Here is a 22,391-nt window from a genome sequence, read left to right as displayed (position 1 = left end):
ATACAGTGTCTGTTTGAATAATGTTCCCATTTTTTATTGTTTTTATTTGTTACTGTTATTTAACTGTTCTTTATGTATTATGGATACAGGTTGTCTTCATAAAATATATGACTTGCAAATATTCTCTTCCAGTCTGTATGCTTTTCTTTAAGTTCCCCAACACTGTCTTTTGAAGAACAAAGTTTATTTTTTTTTAAAGATTTTTATTTATTTATTTGATAGACAGAGAGAGATCACAAGTAGGCAGAGAGGCAGGCAGAGAGAGAGGGGGAAGCAGGCTCCCCACTGAGCAGAGAGCCCGATGTGGGGCTCGATCCCAGGACCCTGAGATCATGACCCTGAGCTGAAGGCAGAGGCTTAAACCACTGAACCACCCAGGCGCCCCAGAAGAACAAAGTTTTTAATATTGGAAAGTCTGATTCATTTTCTTTTATGAATTGTGTTCTGTTTGTCTTTTAAAGCCATCCATGTGTATTGCTGTGATGAAATACAATTTTAAAGAGATGCCTGGGTGGCTCAGTTGGTTAAGTGTCTGCCATGGGCTTGGATCATGATCCCACGATCTTGGGATCAAGTCCCACATCAGGCTCCTTGTTCATCGAGGAGCCTGCTTTTCCTTCTGCCTCAGCTTCCCCTGCTTGTGTTCTCTCTCTCTCCCCCTCCTCTTTCTCTCTGACAAATAAAGTCTTATTTAAAAAATACAGTTAAAAAAAATACAGTTTTGGAAACTTAAAACATGATTTTCACTTTAGAGACATCTCTTTTTTTTTTTAATTTTTAAGATTTTATTTATTTATTTGAGAGAAGGAGAGAACTAGAGGGAGAGAGAGCAAGCATAAGTTGGGGGGATAGAAGGAGAGGGCGAAGCAGGCTCCCTGATGAGCAGGGGGCCCAACATAGTACTTGATTCCAGGACTGTGGGATCATGACCTGAGCCAAGGTCAGACACTTAACTGACTGTGCCATGCAGGCGCCCCTATAGACATACATTTCTATCCAAGGGACAATACTACTTAATTTGTGAGAGTTTGAAATGGAATTCTCAGATCATAAATGTACTAGTTTCTATTTTTCTGTCATTAATGTACCAGTTTTGCCGCTTACCTTTTTGCTTTTCATTTAATCCCCAGATGTTAAGGCATACTGTAAATATTGAGCTGAAAGTGTGTGTTGTGTTACTGTATCTTTGTTTTACTGATTTGTATTTGGAAAAACATCTCTCTCTACATTCAGTTTTTATGCAGGTCCTTAAACAATGAGCTGGATTAGGTAGAGTATATAGAGACCTATTAAAATCCATGCTATGTTAAAAAATTGTCTGAATTAGGGTGGCTGGGTGACTCAGTTGGTCAAGTGTCTTATTCTTTTTTTTTTAAGATTTTAGTTTATTTTAGAGAGGGGGGTATCTGCCCTCAGGAAGAGGGAGAGGGAGAATCCCAAGCAGACTCTGCACTTGTGTGGGTCTGATGATACAGGGGTTGATCTCACAACCCTGAGATCATGCCCTGAGCTGATACCAAGAGTCAGATGCTCACCAGACTGAGCCACCCAGGTGACCCTGTCTTCTGTTGATTTCAGGGTTGTGAGAATCAAGCCCTACATTGGGAGCTCTGCACTGGACATGGAGCCTGCTTAAGATTCTCTTTCTCTCTCTCTCTTTGCCGCTCCAGGCCCTGCCCCCTTCAAAAAAAAAGTCTGAATTGTATTTTAGATTGTTACTCTTTTTGGTACCAAAAGATCATCTAGTTCAACCCAAACAGTTTACAGGTAAAGAAATTGCAGCTAAAAGGTTTAAGTGACTTGGCCAAATTCAGTCATCTAGATAATGGTAGAGCAGAGACTTTTATTGTTGGGCTGAAATTTTCACTGTTCTCTTGCTTTGTTATTAGATATTAAATAGCTATTTGAAAACCCTTTTTTGTACATAGAGAAGGGACTAAATTATAGTTTAAAAATGACTTCATAGGTAGATTAAAATAGACGATCGTTATTACCTATTAATTGAATGATTCTGAAAGACTTGAAGAAAGTATTTCTTTAGTATATTCAGAATCCTGTTTTATAGGTAAGAAAGTCTGTGAAATGGATTGGAATATCTGTATCTGATTTACCCCATAATTTTAAATCTGGGCAGGTTTTAGTCTTCAGACATTTGGACCTCTGTAAGAGGTTGTAGAGCTATAAGAAATGTTAAGTTTACTTGCTTGCTTATGATGGCTTTATTTTGAGAAATAATACCACATTTGAGTGTCTGTTACTATAAGATTTTGACACAGTAATTACTCAAAGAGAAACTTAACAAAACAATCACTTTTACTTTAGTCAGAAAACAATCTTCAAAACATTATTTTCTTGGGTAAAATACTTAGGCAATATATTATAAATAGGTTATCATTTGAATCTCTATACTGGTTTCAAGTACTGTTTTAAAATAGGAAACAAAGAAATATTAGAATTAACCATTGGAATATTTGGATTCATCTTTGTCCCCTTTGACAGGCCCTCTGGTGATGTTCTTGAGACATTCAATTTTTTAGAAAATGCTGATGACAGTGATGAAGAAGAGGAAAATGACATGATTGAAGGCATCCCAGAAGGAAAAGATAAACATCGGATGAATAAACACAAAGTAGGAACTCAGTTTTTAATTTTTTTGGCTAAAGTACATATACACATGTATTTGGAGTAGAAATTTTCAAGATATCTTAAGTTACATTAGAAGTGATGGATTATTTTTTATTTTATCATCTCGATTGAAAGTTTTATATATTGTCAGTTCTCACTATTACCCACCTATATTAGAAATTATTATTTGCTGTATCATTCACTAAATGGCAAAAAGGGGTCTTTTTTTAATAGAACTAGTCTGGCACTTTGAAACTTAAAAAAAAAAAACAAAACCACCTTATCCACTCCTGCTACAGTTAAGAATCACTGCTGACGTCTGTCTTTTCGTGTACAGTACACAGGTGATAAATAAAGTGAAGCTGCAGTGGGGATGCTCCCACTCTGGGGGAGGGACTAAACTATAGGTTATAAATGTATGTGTCTACATTCTTGTTCTTTGATAAGGATTAATAAAAATTTACTTTTCCTCATAATCTAAGAAACTGAGTTATTAATTTTATCAGTGATGTGGGTTAGCTATAAGAGTATACACAAATTAGATGATCCATTTATGAATTACCACAGTAGTATAGAGTATTTCATGTATCTAAAAAAAAGTGCATGGGTTAAGTTTTGTTTTCTTGGGATATTATAATAATGTTCTTGTTCCTTAAAAGTTTTTAGGCTATTAAAGCAGTTTTCAGCCTTCCTTTCACATTTCATGTATGCGGCATACTTGTGTGTAACATGGGTAAATGGAGAGATCCCCCCTCCTTTTTTTTTTCCTTGGGAGGCAAAGCACCATTATTATCACAGCTATTGACTTAAGATCAGTTAATATTCTTATTATATTAGTCATGCCAGAACCTTGTGAATTATGGACTACATGTGCAGTTCTCAGTGAGTGAAGTCAGTTTAACACAGTGTATTATCAGAATGTAAGTGAGTAAAAGGACTTATAAATAGGGGTAATTGTGATCCTATTCTAATTAAAGAAGTGAACTACTTTTGATTATTATTTTAACCATTTTTAGCGACCTTTTTTTTTTACTACCAGATTACTTACATTACATCTTACAGTAATCTTCACATGACACTGTTAAGAAATTAATATTTGCCATTTATATGCATATATTTGGGGATTGGTGAAATAAATGGAAAATCTAAAATTTTGTATAAGTAATTTAAAAATGGGAGTGCAAATATAAAGATAATTGTGTGAAATCATATAAAGGACCCCTTTAAAATCTAGGATAAAAGTAATTCTTGGCTTATGTTCCATTTTCAGATAGGTAATGAAGGTTTAGCTGCTGACCTAACTGATGATCCTGATACTGAGGAAGCACTGAAAGAATTTGATTTTTTAGTGACAGCTGAAGATGGTGAAGGAGCTGGAGAAGCACGGAGTTCAGGGGATGGCACAGAATGGGGTAAGGTGATAAAGAAATATGGGGGCGGGAGAATAGCCTTTAAGGATATATTGGTATTGAATATTATACGTGGAATGTGAGTATTTGAATGTATGGTGGCAGTTGAACGAGAACAAGGGGAAGTGGTGTTGAATAATCTCAGGGTATTTTGTACCAATTTATTTAGATTTGGTGACAAAACTATTGTTTAATATATGCCTTTTGATGGATTTTGATTTTTGGAACTTACCTTGAGTTAAAGTTGAAAGAAATCCAATTTTTTTCCTCTTAGCAAATTAAAAAAAAAAAAAAAAAGCACATCTATGTAGTTTTAAGCATTCCCATTATTTAATTTGGTAATGAATCTAGGTTTAAAGATTTAACTCTTGTTATGCCCATACAATGTTACCTGACTTATTGCTAGAAAGTAATAAAGCTACTAATCTTGAATTACAGCTTTACATTGAACAAGGTTTAGTGAATGTATTAAACTTTACTACATATATTTAGTAGTATGCATATGTTAGGGCCTAGCCTTTGGAAATGATACATAATGCAAATAATAATCCAGCTATAACTGAAAGGAAGCAGTTCTATTTATACAGGACTTAAAACTCCATTAGAAAATAAAAGTATAAACATTTATTAAGATAATAACTTAGGTCCACTCTGTTGTTCATTCAATCAGCTTCGAAAACCAGCATGTTGTCTGGCAGGTAGAACTCACACTATGTTTATAGAGCTTTATTGGAGAAGGTCACTAAGTACCTTATTGCACATTTTAAAGGAACACCAAAGTTGCTTAGTTACTAGCAGGAGGAGTTATCACTAACTACTTAAAAACTACTTTGATGATGGGGAACACATATTATTTAAAAATGCCTCATTTGTGTACTGAAACTGAATTTACTAATAGCAGGAGAAACAAAACCTAAGAGGTAATGTAATTATTTACTATCCTGATAACAATTTAAGCTTAAAAATCTGAGTTTTGTTACTTGCTTTCTTACTGATTATAATTCTTAAGCATCGTTTCAGACCTTTACTTATCTCTTCTTCTAAGTGGAAAGAGAAGAGGCACATTAGTGGAAAATTTGAAAAAAAAATTCAGAATTACCTTCTAGACTTTGAATATACATTTTTGTACTTACTATTTGAAAACGGCTATCTTCTAGTTTACTTTTCTTAAGAATTAGCCTTGCTCAGGGGGCACAATAAAAGTATAAAAGTTTTCTTTAAGCTTCTTTGTGCAACCCATTCAATGTTAGAAATACCTAATTTTTTCCCAGTAGATTCTAAAGTACTGTCCCCCCCCACCCCGGGTTATTTTATAATTATGTAAGTACATTTAAATTATATAAGTATATAATTATTTTGTAATTCGTGTATTTTAGGAGTTTAGAAACCCTTCTTCTGTGAAGAAGAAATTAAAAATAACCTATAATGCCACTGTGTAAGGAGAATCATGCTTAACATTTATATATGTGTATCTGTCTTTAACAAAGGATTTTGCTTAGTTCCAGTTTATAACCCACACTTTTTTACCTAATACATTGTTCTTCTGCAGCGACATTTTTTTTTTTTAAGATTTTATTTATTTATTTGACAGAGAGAGATGACAAGCAGGCAGAGAGGCAGGCAGAGAGAGAGGAGGAAGCAGGCTCCCTGCTGTGCAGAGAGCCCGATTTGGGGCTCGATCCCAGGACCCTGGGATCATGACCTGAGCCGAAGACAGTGGCTTAACCCACTGAGCCACCCAGGCGTCCCTGCAGCGACATTTTTAATAGCTTCATAATATTCTGTCAGTATGTTCCATTATTTAATTGGGGTCTTACTGATGAACATTTAGATTATTTTCATTAAAGAAAATAATCAGCAGTTTTCAAATATCTACATAGCTAATGCTTGGTATATAACCATTCCTGCTTTCTTTGCCTAAAATTGCTGGAATTTTAACTGTCAAAAGAATATACAAAAATTTCAGGAATTTAGTTTGTATAAAATGGCATTATTTCTTTAATAATGAAATGCTATATTCTGTGTAGTCAAAAGGCTTTTGGCTCTAGAGCAGTTTGAAAAGCAGACCTAACTAGTGAGTGATAACAGTAAACTTATTACTCACTTTTACTATTACTATTTGACTGTGACCTGAATCTGTGTATATGGAAGTAACTGAAAGTCTCTTCCTTCCAGATGAGATTGAACCATCTTTAAAGCATTTTAAGTTCTTTAGAAGGAAAAGAACAAAATTGTTCAGGCAGTTTCTTTCCTTACCAAATGCAAACTGTCAAAGGATCTATGCACTGTTTCTGTATTTTTCATTTCTACTCAACAGGTGCTATATTCAGTTTTTCCAAAACAAAGAGGATGGATATACAAACATACCTTTATTTAACTCATTTGCTTAAATTTGAATTTACTTACAAATGGGAAGGTGACAGTTTTTGAGATTTAAATTATTGGGCAAAAAACTTTTTGTTGTTGTTGTTGTTATTTATAAGTAATGTATCCTACTGAAACATATTCCAGTATCCACCCAAGGTGGGTAGTCTGTTGTTTTTTATTTTGTAACATTATAAATCTCAGATATTCTAATTTTGAATACTTTCATCGTATAAAACCACTGCTTTTTTAGGAAGCTTCTAAATCCTATTTTTCTTCTGTTATCTACATTAGGTAGTCTGAGTTTAATTTTGGTAGTTTTTAGTTCTTCTCATAATCAAAAATAGTAGTAGGCATTTCTGATTTTGCTATTTCTCTCATGGAGACATGGCATTTTGAGCATGTTTGGTTATTTTCTCCTCCACTTTGAAAGTGTGATTTGTGGAAATTTATAGGACTACCAAATGTAATTAGTACCTGAATGTTTGTATTTAAATATTATGGATTGGATAATTAAAGTACTGAATATTTGCATAAAGTGATGTTACATTTTTATGCTATATTAAGTAGATTTATATAATTCCTCTACTATGATAGTTAGAATTACCATATTAGAATTTTATGTTTTTGTGGTTTTGAGTTGTTAAGGGTCATTTTTTTGTGTGTGCATATTTGTGTTTTCTTTTAAACAAAAAAGTTCCCCTAACTGATTCAACCTCATTTCTTGGTATTTTTCCCCCCCTAGATTATTAACAAAACAGAATTAATATGTAGAAGATTATGCTGCCTCTTCCCTTTTGCTCTTAACTATTTCTTATAAGCAGTATCAAATCAGCTGTTATTACAAGGCAAGTTTCAGGATGTTTTTTGTGCACATATGCATTCACCAACCTGTTCTTTGCACTGCTTTGAGTTAACCTTTGTTTTCTAGACTTTAGGTTATCTTTCAAGTAATATTTGTTTTTTTTCCCTTAGGCTTATCCTTTTTATTCCCTTTTGCTTTTTCACTCTAGTACCCTTTGCTACTTGAATTAGAGTTACAACTTTATTTTTCCTATAGAGGTCTTTTAAAAAACTGTTGAGGCTATCTTACTAAAATTTTCTGTCCTATGGCATTACCTATGTAAAATTTATACCACTGAAGCTTTTTTGTTTTTAAATTTTCTTTCTATAGGTTTAAAAATACATCATTTGGCTTACTTTAAGTGGTTACTTAAACAATTATTGCTAGTTTTATTAAGATGAATGCAAATGATTTGTTCTTTAGATCACATTTTTGGGGGAGTGTCCAGTGAGTTCACAGAATAATTTTGATTACAGCCGTTTTCAGTAAACTTCATGATTAGAGTACACAAAAGTAAATTTTCTCTTTAAATCAATATTATTGCAGTATTACAAACAGTACTGCAGTTGGAAATTTGACAGATAATCTTATGTATATGTTTCAATCTTGAACAACCTAGTTTGTGTAATTCAAGTTGGCAAATTAATTTAAAGCTTTGAATTTAGCTTTTTACATCCAGATTGCCTAAGATCATAGGTATATCCATAGGGGAGAAAGTGATAACAAGTGTAGTAGAAAAGGCTCAAGGTACAGTAAGTAATTGAATTTCTACATGCCATTCAAATATGAGAATTTTTATATTTACTACAAATAGCAGTCTATAAGGGGCAAAAAAGGCTTTTTAATGTCCACTTTATGGATTATGTCAGTGAGGCCTAGGCAGTTTTACAAGACTTGTAATCTGGAATATAATGAGTTATCAGAAATTTAGCAAGTGTGGTTTCCCTAAAATCTCATTATTCTCTCAGTCCTGTTCAGTGACTTAGCCTGTGTGTTTTGATACAGTTCTAATTTAGTAACATGCTTACATAAACTCATAGCTGTTACTCTGTAACAGAATGTTAAACTTTCTAGTAACATGACTATTTTAAAACTAAACAAATGACGGGAAAACCCTTAATACTTAAAGTAATTCTAATAGACTTATTTTTATTCTGCTTCTTTTTAATGCTGTTTTCTTCTAGTTTACTATAGAGTAAAATTTTTCCAGGCACAAGTATTTACTTAAAATAAATACAGATTTGTTATTCAGCTAAAATAGCTGAAGTTTCTTCTTTAGCAGATGTACAGCAATGTATGTTTTCACTTCTCCATGCTTGTCACTGCTTTTATCTTACCCTAAAAAAAATCAACTCAAAAATTCTTCAGTGGAATTTGAGTTTTGTTTTTTTGTTTTTTTTTGCTAATCTTAGTTGTAGACCAATGGAAGAAGGTAATGAGATGTTGAACTATTTGGGTGGGGTGGGGGCCGAGGTGGGATTCTTTGAATGCTTTGTATGTATTATTGGAGACAATGTATTTTGGAACTATATGTATGTATTATATTGGACTAGAATGCCTCTCCATTAGTATAGTTACCCGTGCATGCAGAATCAGTGTGACAGAAGGTGCATGAATATTTTCATCAATAAAATGGCACTGACCTTTCCAGCTTGCACTCTTATGAGTAGTTCGCATGTAATTCATTCATTTGCTTTTATGATGCTGGCTGAATAATTTTTATGAACATTTTTATAAAGATGCAGTGATCTCTTTTGTATAACAGTTTTCTAATGTCAGTCCATTGAATATTACTCATTGAAAGAATAATAACCTTCAAATTTGTGATTCATAGATATGAAGCGCCATTTAACTGGTAGTGTTAACTGTTTAGAAACTTATGAGATGGGCATTGAGAGTTTGAGTTGTGAATACCAAAACTGAAACTGCACCTTTAAAGTATTTTGGGTATATGCTGTTAGTGTATTTTTATTACGATTATGTAAAACTATAACAGTTTACTGCCAACAGCTTGCATTGCCAACTGCTGATTTTTTTTCTTTTAATAATATGCTGCATGTAGATAAAGATGACCTCTCCCCACCTACTGAGGTTTGGGATGTAGACCAGGGATTAATAAGTAAACTGAAGGAACAGTACAAGAAGGAACGAAAGGGGAAGAAAGGGGTGAAGAGTAAGTGCAGATTCTATTATAATTTTTGTATACCAATCTCTTAGAAAAAAATTCTTCAACTCTTGCTTTTTTGTGTGTGTGTGTACCTTTTTTTGGTTTCATTGGGGGCAACTAACTTTAAACTTTGTTGTATAATTGAAATTTATTTGAATATAACTTAGGCTGTGTTATTAATCAAGTGAAAAATCATTTTAAATAATGTTAATAAGGATGAAGGAAAGGTTTCAAGGGAGGTTTTCTGTTTGGTTTAAAGCTTTAAAAATTTTACCAATTTGTAAGGAATATTGGCCTTGGAATTAAAGTAACAAATTAAAAAATGTTTTAAAAATTAAAAGTAACAAATTTGTTCAAAAGGGGAAAAGTATAAATTTCCTTGTTTTTGATAAATAGGGTATTATAGCTATAACCAACTCTTGCCCAGGTTATATTTCTTAGTTTGGAAATCTTTAAGTATAGTGAATATAAAAGCCCTTTTCATCATTGCTGCTTTCTGGTCTTAATCCAACAGCAAAGCAGGAGGACAGCAGAAAAATCTCTCCTGGGTAGTATTTTGTTGACTACTGTGGTGGAAGGCTAATAAGAAGGGTAGTGATGCCAGTAAGGTTTGTTTGGTCTCTAGCTGAGTAACTTTTTTTCATAGTATTTTTCACTATGTTGCCTATGATCAGCGTACTGTGAAAGTATAAATTCAGCTATAGCACCTCTCAAGTGATACAGTTCATTTTCATTTTTTGAATCAAACTTTAAAAACAGCCACATGAAAAGTATCTTCAGACTTTTGAGTATTAAATGAAGAAACTTGAAGCTCACTTTGGGGAAAACTTTATTTTGAACTGGCTGTTGATTCTTGCTAGTCTCACTTTTTTGACTATGTCAAGGACAAAGTGATAGCAAAGGCTAAAACCATATAGGCATTCTTTTTATATTCCTTGACAGAGGAGTTTATAAAATGGCAGGTGTAACTGAAATGCGTGTAAGTTTTTTGCAGTAAAACTTTTTAAATGGTTTAATTTATTGTGGAAGCTAATAAGGGGAGTTTTGGGAACTTGTTACACAGTTTTCTTTTCTAAAATTATGCTAATTTGCTATGCATGTGAATGAAAAGAAACTTTTCTAAGAAGTTTCAGATTATACAGTGAATTGCTTATTGTATTTAAAAACATTTAGTGCTGGGCAGGGGCTGTGTTCAGCTCTAACATCATTTACCTACGTAATTCATGCATGTTTAGTATAAAAGTACTTTTGCATGATTGACTATTTGAATATAGACATGAAACATTGGAATTTGGGGGTGTAGGTCTTTTTAATGAAATGTAGTTTATTTTAATATTAGATTACTTATTATCTGCGTGCTGTTTATGAACTGACTTATCTTTTGATTTCTTTAGAAAATGTTAGATAATGTTGCTTAATTTAAAATATAAATACCCCCCATTTTTTCCTCCTGATATGATTAGATCTTTTTGAGGTTTAGAAAATAATATATAGGTCAGTTGAAGGTCTTTTTCAGTTGTAGGCCTTGAACCTATCTAGAAAATGTTACACCCACATCTTTAAGAAATACTAGAGGGGCGCCTGGGTGGCTCAGTGGGTTAGGCCGCTGCCTTCGGCTCAGGTCATGATCCCAGGGTCCTGGGATCGAGCCCCACATCGGGCTTTCTGCTCAGCTGGGAGCCTGCTTCCTCTTCTCTCTCTCTGCCTGCCTCTCTGCCTACTTGTGATCTTTCTCTGTCAAATAAATAAATAAAAAATCTTAAAAAAAAAAAAAAAAAAAAAGAAATACTAGAAACAAATCAACTGAAGCTAAAATTCAAAACCCCCATAACATTTGAATTTAATTAACTTTTAAAAATAGGACCATTGTATCAGTTTTATTTGCCTGTTTAGCTGACATTTCATAGAGGACATCATTTCATATCAATAAGTATTCCTCTGTATAACATGTTTTCAGGGTTTTTTTTAACCATCTACCTTGTTGTGAAATATAAGATTGGAGAACTATGTGAAGCGAACAAAGGAGGATTGCTGTGATACAAATTAGAAGTTGGGCCCGCAGAGCTATGCCTGAGGCTCTCATGTCTCAGTATTGGGGTTTTGTTTTTGTTTTTGTTTTTGCATTGTTTTATTATCTAGATACGTACTCTGTTATTTAGCCAGGTCTTTTTAATTTTGGTTTTCTTTCTTTCTTTCTTTTTTTTTTTTAAAGGAACTAACTTTGTTTATATAATAGTAAAAAGTAACACATGCTTGTTACCCAGACAGTGTAAGAAGTATAATATCTAGAAACATAAAGAAAAATGTGAAAAGACCCACAATCTTAATACTTAGAGATTAATATTTGACATACATCTTTACAACTTTTTCCAAGTGTTGTCTTTTATATAAACCACCTTTTTAATTTTTAACAAAAATATTGTAATATTTTTAATTCATTTTTGTCTTAAATGTTTTATAGTCATCTGAAAAAGATATAATTTTAATGATTACATAGTTTTGCAGTTGGTAGATTTAACCTGGCCTCCGTTAGTTAGACCTTTATATTATTGCTCATTTTTAATGTTCTTAGAAATGTCTGGGTCTTAAGGTTGCCTATATATATGTACATATAAGATTTACAGCAAAATGTCTCAGGAATGTATTAGGAGGTAATGTGTTTCTTTTTGCACTTATTGTGAATTTAAATAAAACCTTTTTGCCCTTGAATATATCAAGTTCAGTGTGAACTTGTTGGCTCTGAATCCCTGATGTGGAGATAAAACTTAAGGAAATAAAAAACTTTTTTCAGTTGATGGATCATAACTTCTGTCTTAATCTAGGTAGATTAACATTAATACAAAGATATCATTTTATATGAAAGGGATAATTCCTGTATTTTCATATTCTTATTACCTGTTTTTGTTGAGTTTTATTCTGATATTTTATTAGATATAGCTTTGTACAAGATAGAATAATTTGTAAGCTGCAGTCTTGATTTTTATTTCCTTTATTCCAATATATGAATGAATTATACCCACTGGATCATAATACTACATTTCTACAGATTTTTTTCTAGCTTCTTAGAGGGAAGAAAATTTTTTGCTAATTTTACCATATAGATTCAGCAGATGTAACCCAACCTAAATGCTTTTTTTTTTTAATGGAAAGAAAAAAGTGGTGAGAATATCAGCTTTTTAACTTTGTAAAGACTCAATCATGATCTGACTCTTAAATGGAAGAGTCCAGAGCTGAGAAACTAGTGGTTATTTGTCTTCTAACTTGTTTACTTCACTATACCTTTCCTTTTTTCCACTTGAGGCAAAAGAAAATGACTTAAATGTGAACTTTGCCTTGGACTGTAGATATAATTTAGTATTAATTTCATGCTAAGTGCCATATACTTAGGAGATATACTTTATTAATACTTATAAAAGTAGAAAACATGAAACGTAAGAGACTTGATGGAGTTATTTTGTTCTCAGGCTTCAAAAGTGTTAAGCTTCCCTTTTTAAACTGTTTTTTTTTTTGTTGTTTTTTTTTTTTTTAAAGATTTTATTTATTTACTTGACAGAGATCACAAGTGGGCAGAGAGGCAGGCGGGGGGCGGGGAGCAGGCTCCCTGCTGAACAGAGAGACCGATGTAGGGCTCGATCCCAGGACCCTGGGATCATGACCTGAGCTGAAGGTAGAGGCTTTAACCCACTGAGCCACCCAAGCGCCCCTACTTTTTAACTTTTTATTCTGACATAATTTCATACTTAAGGAGAAGTACAGTTGCAAGAATAGTACAAAGAATTCCAGGTAATTTTCACTCAGACCCACCAGGTGTGTCAACATTTTACTGTGTTTGCTTTATTCTTTCTCTGTAAATATATACATTTATTATTTTGAATAGTTCAAAAAATGAGTAGGTTGCAGATCTGTTGTTCCTCAAATGGTTTAGCATATGTTACCTGACAACAAGAACATCCTCTTAAGTGACTACAGTACAGTGATGAAAACCAGGAAAGTAAATGATACAGTACTGTTATCTGACCCACAATTCAGTTTTCTTTCATTCTTTAATAATTTCTAAAGGTTCTATAATTGGGCAAGGGAGTCAGGGAGAGTTTCTAAATTTATTGTTATGTTAAAATTTGGTCTGGTATGATTTTTCTAGAGAAGTTTTTGGTGGTATGCATTTTGCTGTGTTCTTTACAGCTCAGTAAAAGCATGTAAATCAATAACAGAAATCACTGTGGAGCATCTAGAGAAAGTGTGAAGCATCTGAAATTTGGAAAAATATGAGGAAGGAATTAAAAAGTTTTTAAGGCTTCCTTAGATTTTTGTCTGCTTCAGGGTTTCTACGTGAAAGTTTAAATTGTGAATTGTAATATGTTTTCTTTTATAGATGTTCTTACTGTATGGCTTACTACTCCTATGCTATTTAAGACTTCTAAAATTGAGGCTTATTAAAATAGTCATTTCATATCTTTCCTTCAAATGATTCATAGGCCTTTCCCATTTGAAAGACTCCCATTCTGAGAACATATATGTTTAAAGTTGTAGTTTTTAGTGAATGAATGAACTTGTCTTAATTTTTCTCATGATTGTCTTTTGTGCTAATTTTCCTGTCTTTTCCATGTATAGAATATGATTGTCATTCCCCTTCTTAACTGATGTTACAGAATTGCTGCACATCCTTTGACTTGTCAATACATTGGAAAAGGAAAGTTTTTTCACTTTTTCAGTATTTTTTAAATATAATTTATTAGTGAGTGTCCTGGATTGTTTTCTAGTTTTTAAAAAATTTTATATTAGTTTTTGTCACTTGTTACTCCAGATCCAGGATGACAAACCATCGACAGAAATGTAATATTTTTGTCAAGTGTGACTTTTGTCCAAATATCTATACATTGGACATTTTAACATTTAAGGAGAAATTATTCTTTTATAGCAGTAACTTTTAGTAGGCTTTTAAAAACAACTTGGTGCACGCTGTAAAATATTTGGTATTTTTAAAAAGATGTTATTTATTTATTTACTTATTTGAGAGAGACAGGGAGAGAACATGCGCACATACACACAAACTCAGGGAGGGGCAGAGGGAGAGTGAGCATCTCAAGCAGACTCCTTGCTGAGTGTGGAGCGCCACACTGGGCTCAACCAGTTCCATGACCCTGAGATCATAACCTGAGCCAAAATCAAGAATCAGACATTTAACCCACTGAGCCACCAGGTGCTCCAAATATCTGGTATTTAAGCTGCTTCTGTTACAAGAGAGTATAAATTTGAAGAATCCATAAAACAGTTAAGTATTCTCTTATATCAAATCAAAGAAAAAAATAGTTGTCTCTTATGAAAGGGATGCAGCTAGTTTTGTATTTCCTGTTTTAATTTCACACCTTTATTTATGCATATATGTATATATGCATGCATGCTCCACACCTAGCCCAACACAGGCTTTGAACTCAGGATCCAAGAGATCAAGACCTGAGCTGAGATCAAGAGTCAGACACTTAATTGAATGAACCACTGAGCTGCCCCTGATTTCACATTTTTAAGACAGAACATTGAGTTCAATTCATACATATATTTTTTTCCATCCCCGTAAGACAGTACCTTAACTTACACATTTTGACAAGGATTAGAAAGTATCAGATTGATACTCTTTATAAAACTACAGATTCACTTTGTAGCTAACTATCTTAACTTGACCTTTTCACAAGGGTCAGAAAGTACCAGCTTGATATTCTCTGAATCAGTACACTTTTTTAAAACTATGGAATCACTTCCTAGCTGAACTAGTTTTTTTTTCTTACTATTGTGATGTTATTTTTTTTAAGAATGATAGTTTCATGTGAAAGCTTTAATTTTATTAGAACAATAATGAGAAAATAGGACTGATGTAGCAGACATAACTAAATAAACTTATTGGGGTGCCAGAGTGGCTCAGTCAGTTAAGCATCTGCCTTTGCCTCAGGTCATGATCCCAGAGTCCTGGGATAGAGCCCTGCCTCAGGCTTCCTGCTCAGCAGGAGCCTGCTTCTCCCTGTCCTCCCAACTCATGATGTCTCTCACGCTCACTCTCTCTTTCTCTCAAATAGTTAAGATCTTTTAAAAAATATAAAATAAATTTTATCTTTTCCAGATTGCCTGCTAACAGTTGCTTTCACTTTAGAATATAAGGTTTGATTGACAAAGGGGGGGGCACTTATGAGGAAGGGAAAATGTTAGATTCAGTAAAACACTTGAGTACTTAAAGTAATAGAGTCTATAGAAAGATAAATTCCATTAAGTCCTGAATATGTGTGTTTGAGAAGAGTATGGGTTGAAAAACATGAACACAGCAATCATCTGTCCTTAGTTTGGCTTACACATGCCATAATTAGTCTATTGTTCGTTGTCCTATAATCTGTTTAGAGGATTGTACATTTTGCAAATTGGATGGTCATGGTTAAGAGGTAGATGGGTTGTTATATAATTCAGAGTAGTGTAAAAGTTTTTCTTGGGGCACCTGGGTGGCTCAGTCCATTAAGCTCATGACTCTTGATTTCAGCTCAGATCATGATTTCAGGGTCATGAGATTGGGCCCTGTGTCAGGCTCTGCACTGAGTATGGATCCTGCTTGGGATTCTTTTTCTCCCTCTGATCCTTTCCCTGCCCTCTACCTAAAAAAAGAAAGTGTTTTTCTCGTTGTTCAGTTTGATAAAGTATTTCTCCTATAAAGTGCAACAGTAATTAAGAATCAGGCTTTATCTAATAAGTGCTTAATGAGTTTTCATTTAGGCCTTGATTATTTTTGTATGTTTAATATTCTTTATTAATATGTTTACAGTTTTCTTCCACTTTTTTTTTTTAAGATTTTATTTATTTATTTGACAGAGATCACAAATAGGCAGAGAGGCAGGCAGAGAGAGGGGGAAGCAGGCTCCCCGCTGAGCAGAGATCCGGATGCGGGGCTGCATCCCAGGACCCTGAGATCATGACCTGAGCTGAAGGCAGAGGTTTAACCCACTGAGCCACCCAGGCGCCCTGTTTACAGTTTCTTATTACTGCTAATTAGTCTTCAAATTTATTTGAAGTTGCATTTTGTTACATTTATTATAGTTAGAATATTGGGTAGATTTAGAAAGAGAATGAATACACATTAAATTTGTAGTTGAAAGGTATTCTGTAAACTAGGGACTACTTAAGACTCATATCTAATTATGAAATCTGCTTTCTTAAGCAGCTTTTGGGCACTAGAATTAAAGCGGGGTTCTTACATTGTCTCCTGAACTTGGCACTGTGACACACAAAGACTAGTGTTTGGCTCTAGTATGAAAAAATAATTAATAGTTATTACATAATTTGGGACCTTTAGTTTAAACAATAACTTTCATGTTATCTCCTATTTTTCCTTTTCTTCCATGTTTCTCAGTCTATGTGTTCAGGAAGATTATGACTTCACATGTGGGATAAAACTTGAGCTCATCTTTATTATTTTTGATATTAGCATCATGAAATTATCTGTAAGACAATATCTAATAAAGCCATATGTTATGGTACATGCAAGTATAATAAGAATGAGCAGGGAAAGATTAGCAAAGGCTTTAAGAGGAGAGCTGAAGTGGTTTGAAGGAATAAGTACAATTGTGGTAAGAGCATGGTAGAGGTAGAGTGTGTGTGTGTGTGTGATGAGGAGGCTAAAATCAGGGAGGTTTGTGTTATGGAGCATTAAAAGATGAGATCAAATAGGAAAAATAGGATCAGATCATGAAGCCACATGCAAGGTGTAAAGTACAAGATTTTAGTTAGATTTGATCCAAAGAAGTTAAGGTGCCACTTGTGGTTTCTGAATTAGGGGTGATAATTTTAGAAGATTAATTTGTGGCTTTCCAATTTTGTAGAAGGTAAGTGGGGTTGGGGGTTAGGAAAACTAAAGGAATCTATGGCAGTAATTGATAAGAATGAAAGCTTTGATTAGAAAAATGTCAACAGGGTAGATTAAGCTGAAGCATAATAGAGGAGAATTTTTTTTTTCTTGGTAGGGAAAATTCTTTTTAAAAACAACCCTACCCCCATTTTAAAAGTTGAGGAATTTTTAAAGAAAAGATTACTTATTTTTAGTTATATTGGTGGGGGAGTGTGCAGAGGGTGAGGGAGAATCGCAAGCAGACTCCCCAGGAAGCATGGAGCTGGATGTGAGGCTCAGTTCCACAGTCGTGACCTGAGCCAAAATTGAGAGTGCGACACTTAACTGACAAAGCCATCCAGATGCCCCTACAAGTTGAAGAGGAATTATCAAAATGTAGTTGCAGAATTTTAAGAATAGAAACCAGAGCAAAGGTGATGATACTTTTTAAGTGGGGAAGTTAAAAAGGAGAGCTATTTGTGAGTAAAGATAACATTTTCTTTTATGTCGAATTTTAACTGATAGTTTTTAACAGTTTAATTTTAACAGTTGGCAGTTTCTCCGTTGTTATAGAATTTGTTTGTAGTTATTCTGTATCAGGGAGAAAATCCTCACATAATCCCTGTGATAATTATTTTAGAAAATTCAGACTATTTGGCATACTGCCTACTTCCATGCAGCAGTAAAGATACTTAAGCATTTCTGAGAAATTAGGGATTACTGTTAGGACAATAAATGTGTAAGATTTCACCTGTTCCCATTAATTCTTAACATCTCACTGCCTAGCATTTTGTTACGGATACATGGATGAATGATAGTTTCTATAGAGTTACTAATATTCTAATAGCCATAGTGAAATTTAATAATTAAGTAGCTGTTAGTCCATTAATACTGGCTTTAGTAAAGTCATAAATATAAAGTCATAGTAAATATAAATAAATATAAGGTCATAATGTGTGACCTTGGGTTTGCCTGTTTTGTTTTTACTTGATACTGACTACAAAATACTTTCTTTTGTCTTTTCAAAATTTTTTTTTGACATTCTTAAAACTGTTTTCTTTCAAAATACTTAAGATAATAGTTCTGTAATTTTTGAAGTTCATAGTTAAAGAGATCTCACAGTACTGCAGATGCTTTTGAGTTTTGTATATTTTGGCCTGAATAATCCAGGCAACAACTGAAATTCTCTCTTTAAATTTATGGCCTGTGACAGTGTTGACTTTTCATACTACTATGAGAATCTCAGAGCACACATGGGTAAATGAAACTTCAAATCTAGGAAGAGTGAAAAAAAATTGAGAAAAATTGGGGTTGCTTTGTTAATGACACATTTGTGGAAGTGTGGCAGGAAAATATCCATATGAACACCAGGGAGAGTCAATTATTTGTTGCCTCATATAAAAATCATGTGTACTTATTTAACTTTTTAAGATAGTGAATTAAATTGGAAAAAAACTTGTGTTTTATTCTGTGCATTGTTCAACGTTAATCATCTTAAACACCAAAATTGCCTTTTAAGGGTACTTATGTCTGTGAGCTTATAGAGCTTTGGTTGAATGATGGAAGACTCAATTTTATATATAGATATAAAACATAGTGGGTATATATTTCACTATAGAAATTATGAATATATTATTTAAATATTTTTAATATCTTTGGAAATATTTGAAATATTTCAGTTTGGAAAACTGAAGATCTATTTATCTGAGATTTTTATAACTGGAACTTCTGAGAAATAGCCTGTTTGGTTAGTAAATTAGTTTTAAGGCTGCTAGCAAGTCAGATGGTAGCCATGAAATGAACCTCTACAGCCAACATTAATTTACTGGGTTCAACAGGACAAAACTCTATGACATGATAACTGATTTGAGAGATAAATTGTCCCTCATCCCTTCAGGACTTTTTTTAAGAGATGGGGGGAGAGAGAGAGAAAGGAGGGAGGCAGAGGGAGAGAGAGAATCTTAACAGGTTCTGAGTTGTATGGGGCTTGATCTTATAACCCTGAGATCATGACCTGAGCAAAATCAAGGGTTGGATGCTTAGCCAACTGGGCCACGCAGGTGCCCCCCCTTCTAATCAGTCAAGGTCAGCCTCTACTGGAATGACTGATTATAAAGGTGTAAGAGCAGAGGAAGATAAAAAATATAGCTACTGTGTTTACTTATATTGCAGAAGACATTAATTTCCTTAATATTGTAAATTTGCTGCTGTTTTAAAGTGCTGAAGATCTGCTTACATGATCCTGAGAGAGGGTTTGGGCACGCTCTTTTTTTTTTTTTTTAAGATTTTATTTATTTGTCAGAGAGAGGGAAAGAGAGCAAGCACAGGCAGACAGAATGGCAGGCAGAGGCAGAGGGAGAAGCAGGCTCCCTGCTGAGCAAGGAGCCCGATGTGGGACTCGATCCCAGGATGCCGGGATCATGACCCGAGCCGAAGGCAGCCGCCCAACCAACTGAGCCACCCAAGCGTCCCTGGTCAGGCTCTTGATAAAATTGTCTTAAGGATTTTGGAGTTTGTGGCTTCCCCCACCCCTTTTGAAAGAGATCACGAGCAGTGGGGAGGGGCATAGGAAGAAGCAGGTCCCTGCTGAGCAAGGAGCCTGATGCAGGACTCCATCCCAAGACCCTGGGATCATGACTTGAGCCTGAGGCAGACACTTAACTGACTGAGCTACCCAGGCATCCCGAATTTTTGACTTTTATGTCTATATATTTTACTTTTGTTTTTTAATGTTAAGCGGAGTTGTTTCTGCCATAAGTCAATTGAGAGTACTGTCCTGAAATCTAATTTTAGCTCACAGATCAGGAAGATAGTAGTTTAATAAAGGGCTTTAAGGAGCACATATGGGAAGAAACTGTTTAGTCATTTTGTCATATTGCTTGAATTTAGCACCTGACAATAACTACTACCTTCTTGGAAGACATCTAAATTCCTGACATTGTACTTGGAACTTTACTTATAATTTCTAAAAATATATGGAACAGATGCCTAATTTCATTATTTTAGAAGAAGGGAATAGAATTATTGTTTAACTTGGTACCAGATATATACTATCTAGTATATTCTAAAAATGTATCTAAACTAGAAATGTGTAGGAAATGAAAGTACTACTCGGACATTTTTACCAAAATTTATTTTAGTTGAAGTTGTATAGATATACTTGAGTAACTTAGAATTCTAGGTCTGGATAGTTACAATTTTAAGTTATGGACTGAATTCTCATCAAAGGTTTATTGTGATATATGAGTATATAAGATAATTTAGTATCTAATAATTTGGTGTATAGACTATATTTCATTATTATTTCTGCTTGTGCTGTATAAGGGAAGTTGATGCCCCAGTTAAGTATTTTTGAATAGCTTGGTTTTTTGTTGGTGTTTTTAAGGGTTTTGTTTATTTATTAGAGAGAGAGCACACAAGTAGGGTGAAGGGCAGAGGGAAAAGCAGACCCCTTGCTGAGCAGGGAGCCCAACCTAGGGCTTGAACCATGATGCTTAACTAACTGAGCCACCCAGATGCCCCACCTTGTTGTTGTTGTTGTTGTTGTTTAAGAGATCTTGAATAGTGCATTTTCAGTACAGTTAAAAGTTAATTTTGCATTTTTCCATCAAAGTCATCTCTGCATGTATTTACCATTCATCATAATCTGTGATGAAATTTGAAGTAAAGAAAATCGCTAAAATAATAAAACCAAAACAAAATATATTAAAGCATGAAAAACAACAGGAATAGTAAAATAGTCTGCTGATTTTTCCAGATTTCTTTTTCACTATTAAGCTATTTACTTGTTTTACGTTAGGAGGTATTTTCTATGCATGTGCCAACTCCATTACTTATTTTAGCTATTTAAATGGCTTAGCTTCCTTAGCTTTTGGTCTGCTTTAACAAATAATACTTGGAAAACTTGCTAATGTAAACTGTAGGTTTTGTAATTTAAGTCAAAGCATACTAGCAGAAATAGAGACCCTTTTAAATGTCTCAAACCATTGACCTCTGGAAATAGCCAGTCAGGGCCCACACTACACAAAAATCAGTTTAGAGCTCTGTATGTATATGTGTACTTTTAAAAAAATTTTTTTTTTCTTTTGGATTTTATTTTGGGGGGATAGAGTGAATGAGTCAGGTGAGGGGCTGAGGGAGAACCTCAAGTGGACTTCCTGCTAAGCCCCAATGTGAGGCTCAGTCTCACGACCCATGAGATCATGACTTGAGCTGAAACAAAGAGTTGGATGCCCAATCGCCAGCTACCAGGCATCCTGTGTATGTGTACTTTTTAAAAAAAAAATTTAAATCAGTGATCTAACTTGTTAATGATGGAAGGAGGAGAGGGGGCCAATAAGCATGAACCTCATTATACTTTTTAAGGGATAAATCTTTCATTAGAGTTTGTTATTTAAAAAGATGCAAATTAAACTTTGACTTACAGCTGAGAAGGGAGTATTAGAGTTCATAATCTCTTATTTCATTGGCAGTTTTCCAACTTTATGCTTTCTTGTTGAAGTTCGTATTCTACTCCATTTTGTAAAGGAAGTGTTTTTAACCAGACTGTTTTCTTTCCAACCAGACCATTTTTTAATAAAGATTTAAGATATACCATGTCACCACTGGCATAAGTGGAATTAATCATTTGACTGTGTTCTTTAGGTTTGATAAAATTGAAGAAGAAAGGGTTCGTTTGATATGTGAACTATAGGTTTCCTTAGTCAGTGGAGTGTCCATAAAAAGGAGAATTAGTTATAGAAGTATGAAAAGAACCTTGTTATAAGATCCCATTTTGTAGACCATAAAATTTCCAAAAAAGGAAATGCTAATATAGTAATAGTATTCTTAAATTGCGTGATGAAATCTCTTAGGTTAACTGATAGAAAGTATCAAAATTTTCTTTATTAAAAACTACTTTTAATTTTGGTTTCTTTGAATTGCTGATGACTTTTTATATGTTTATGTAGTCATTTGCTGTAATTAGTTATAAATAAGATGAATTTATAGAATAGAAACTAATTCCCTCTGTAGAAAAACAAGGACAAATAAATTGAGTATTTACTGTGATTACTGTATACCCCAGTGATGGGTGATTATGGAAAGTAGAAATACATAGCTATATGTAATATATGCTGAATGAGC

General features: G+C 33.8%; 1 protein-coding gene across 3 annotated transcripts in view; it reads left to right on the top strand.

Moving 5' to 3' along the window:
• Nucleotides 1-22,391, top strand: part of STRN3 (striatin 3) — a 115,514-nt gene that overhangs the window by 71,226 nt on the left and 21,897 nt on the right. Inside the window, exons 6-10 of one of the 3 annotated variants that reach the window (XM_004755147.3) lie at nt 2,500-2,629; nt 3,896-4,037; nt 9,305-9,415; nt 19,096-19,171; nt 19,341-19,420. In XM_004755147.3, coding sequence (XP_004755204.1) covers nt 2,500-2,629; nt 3,896-4,037; nt 9,305-9,415; nt 19,096-19,171; nt 19,341-19,420 — 539 coding nt within the window. The remainder of the gene's footprint in view (nt 1-2,499; nt 2,630-3,895; nt 4,038-9,304; nt 9,416-19,095; nt 19,172-19,340; nt 19,421-22,391) is intronic. The other 2 variants (XM_004755148.3, XM_004755149.3) reach the window with 2 other exon arrangements.

The sequence above is a fragment of the Mustela putorius genome, unplaced genomic scaffold (assembly GCF_011764305.1).
Source record: "Mustela putorius furo isolate JIRA1106 unplaced genomic scaffold, ASM1176430v1.1 tig00003898_pilon_pilon_pilon, whole genome shotgun sequence".
In the NCBI taxonomy this organism is placed as follows: Eukaryota; Metazoa; Chordata; class Mammalia; order Carnivora; family Mustelidae; genus Mustela; species Mustela putorius.
This window is presented reverse-complemented; position numbering and strand designations above follow the sequence as displayed.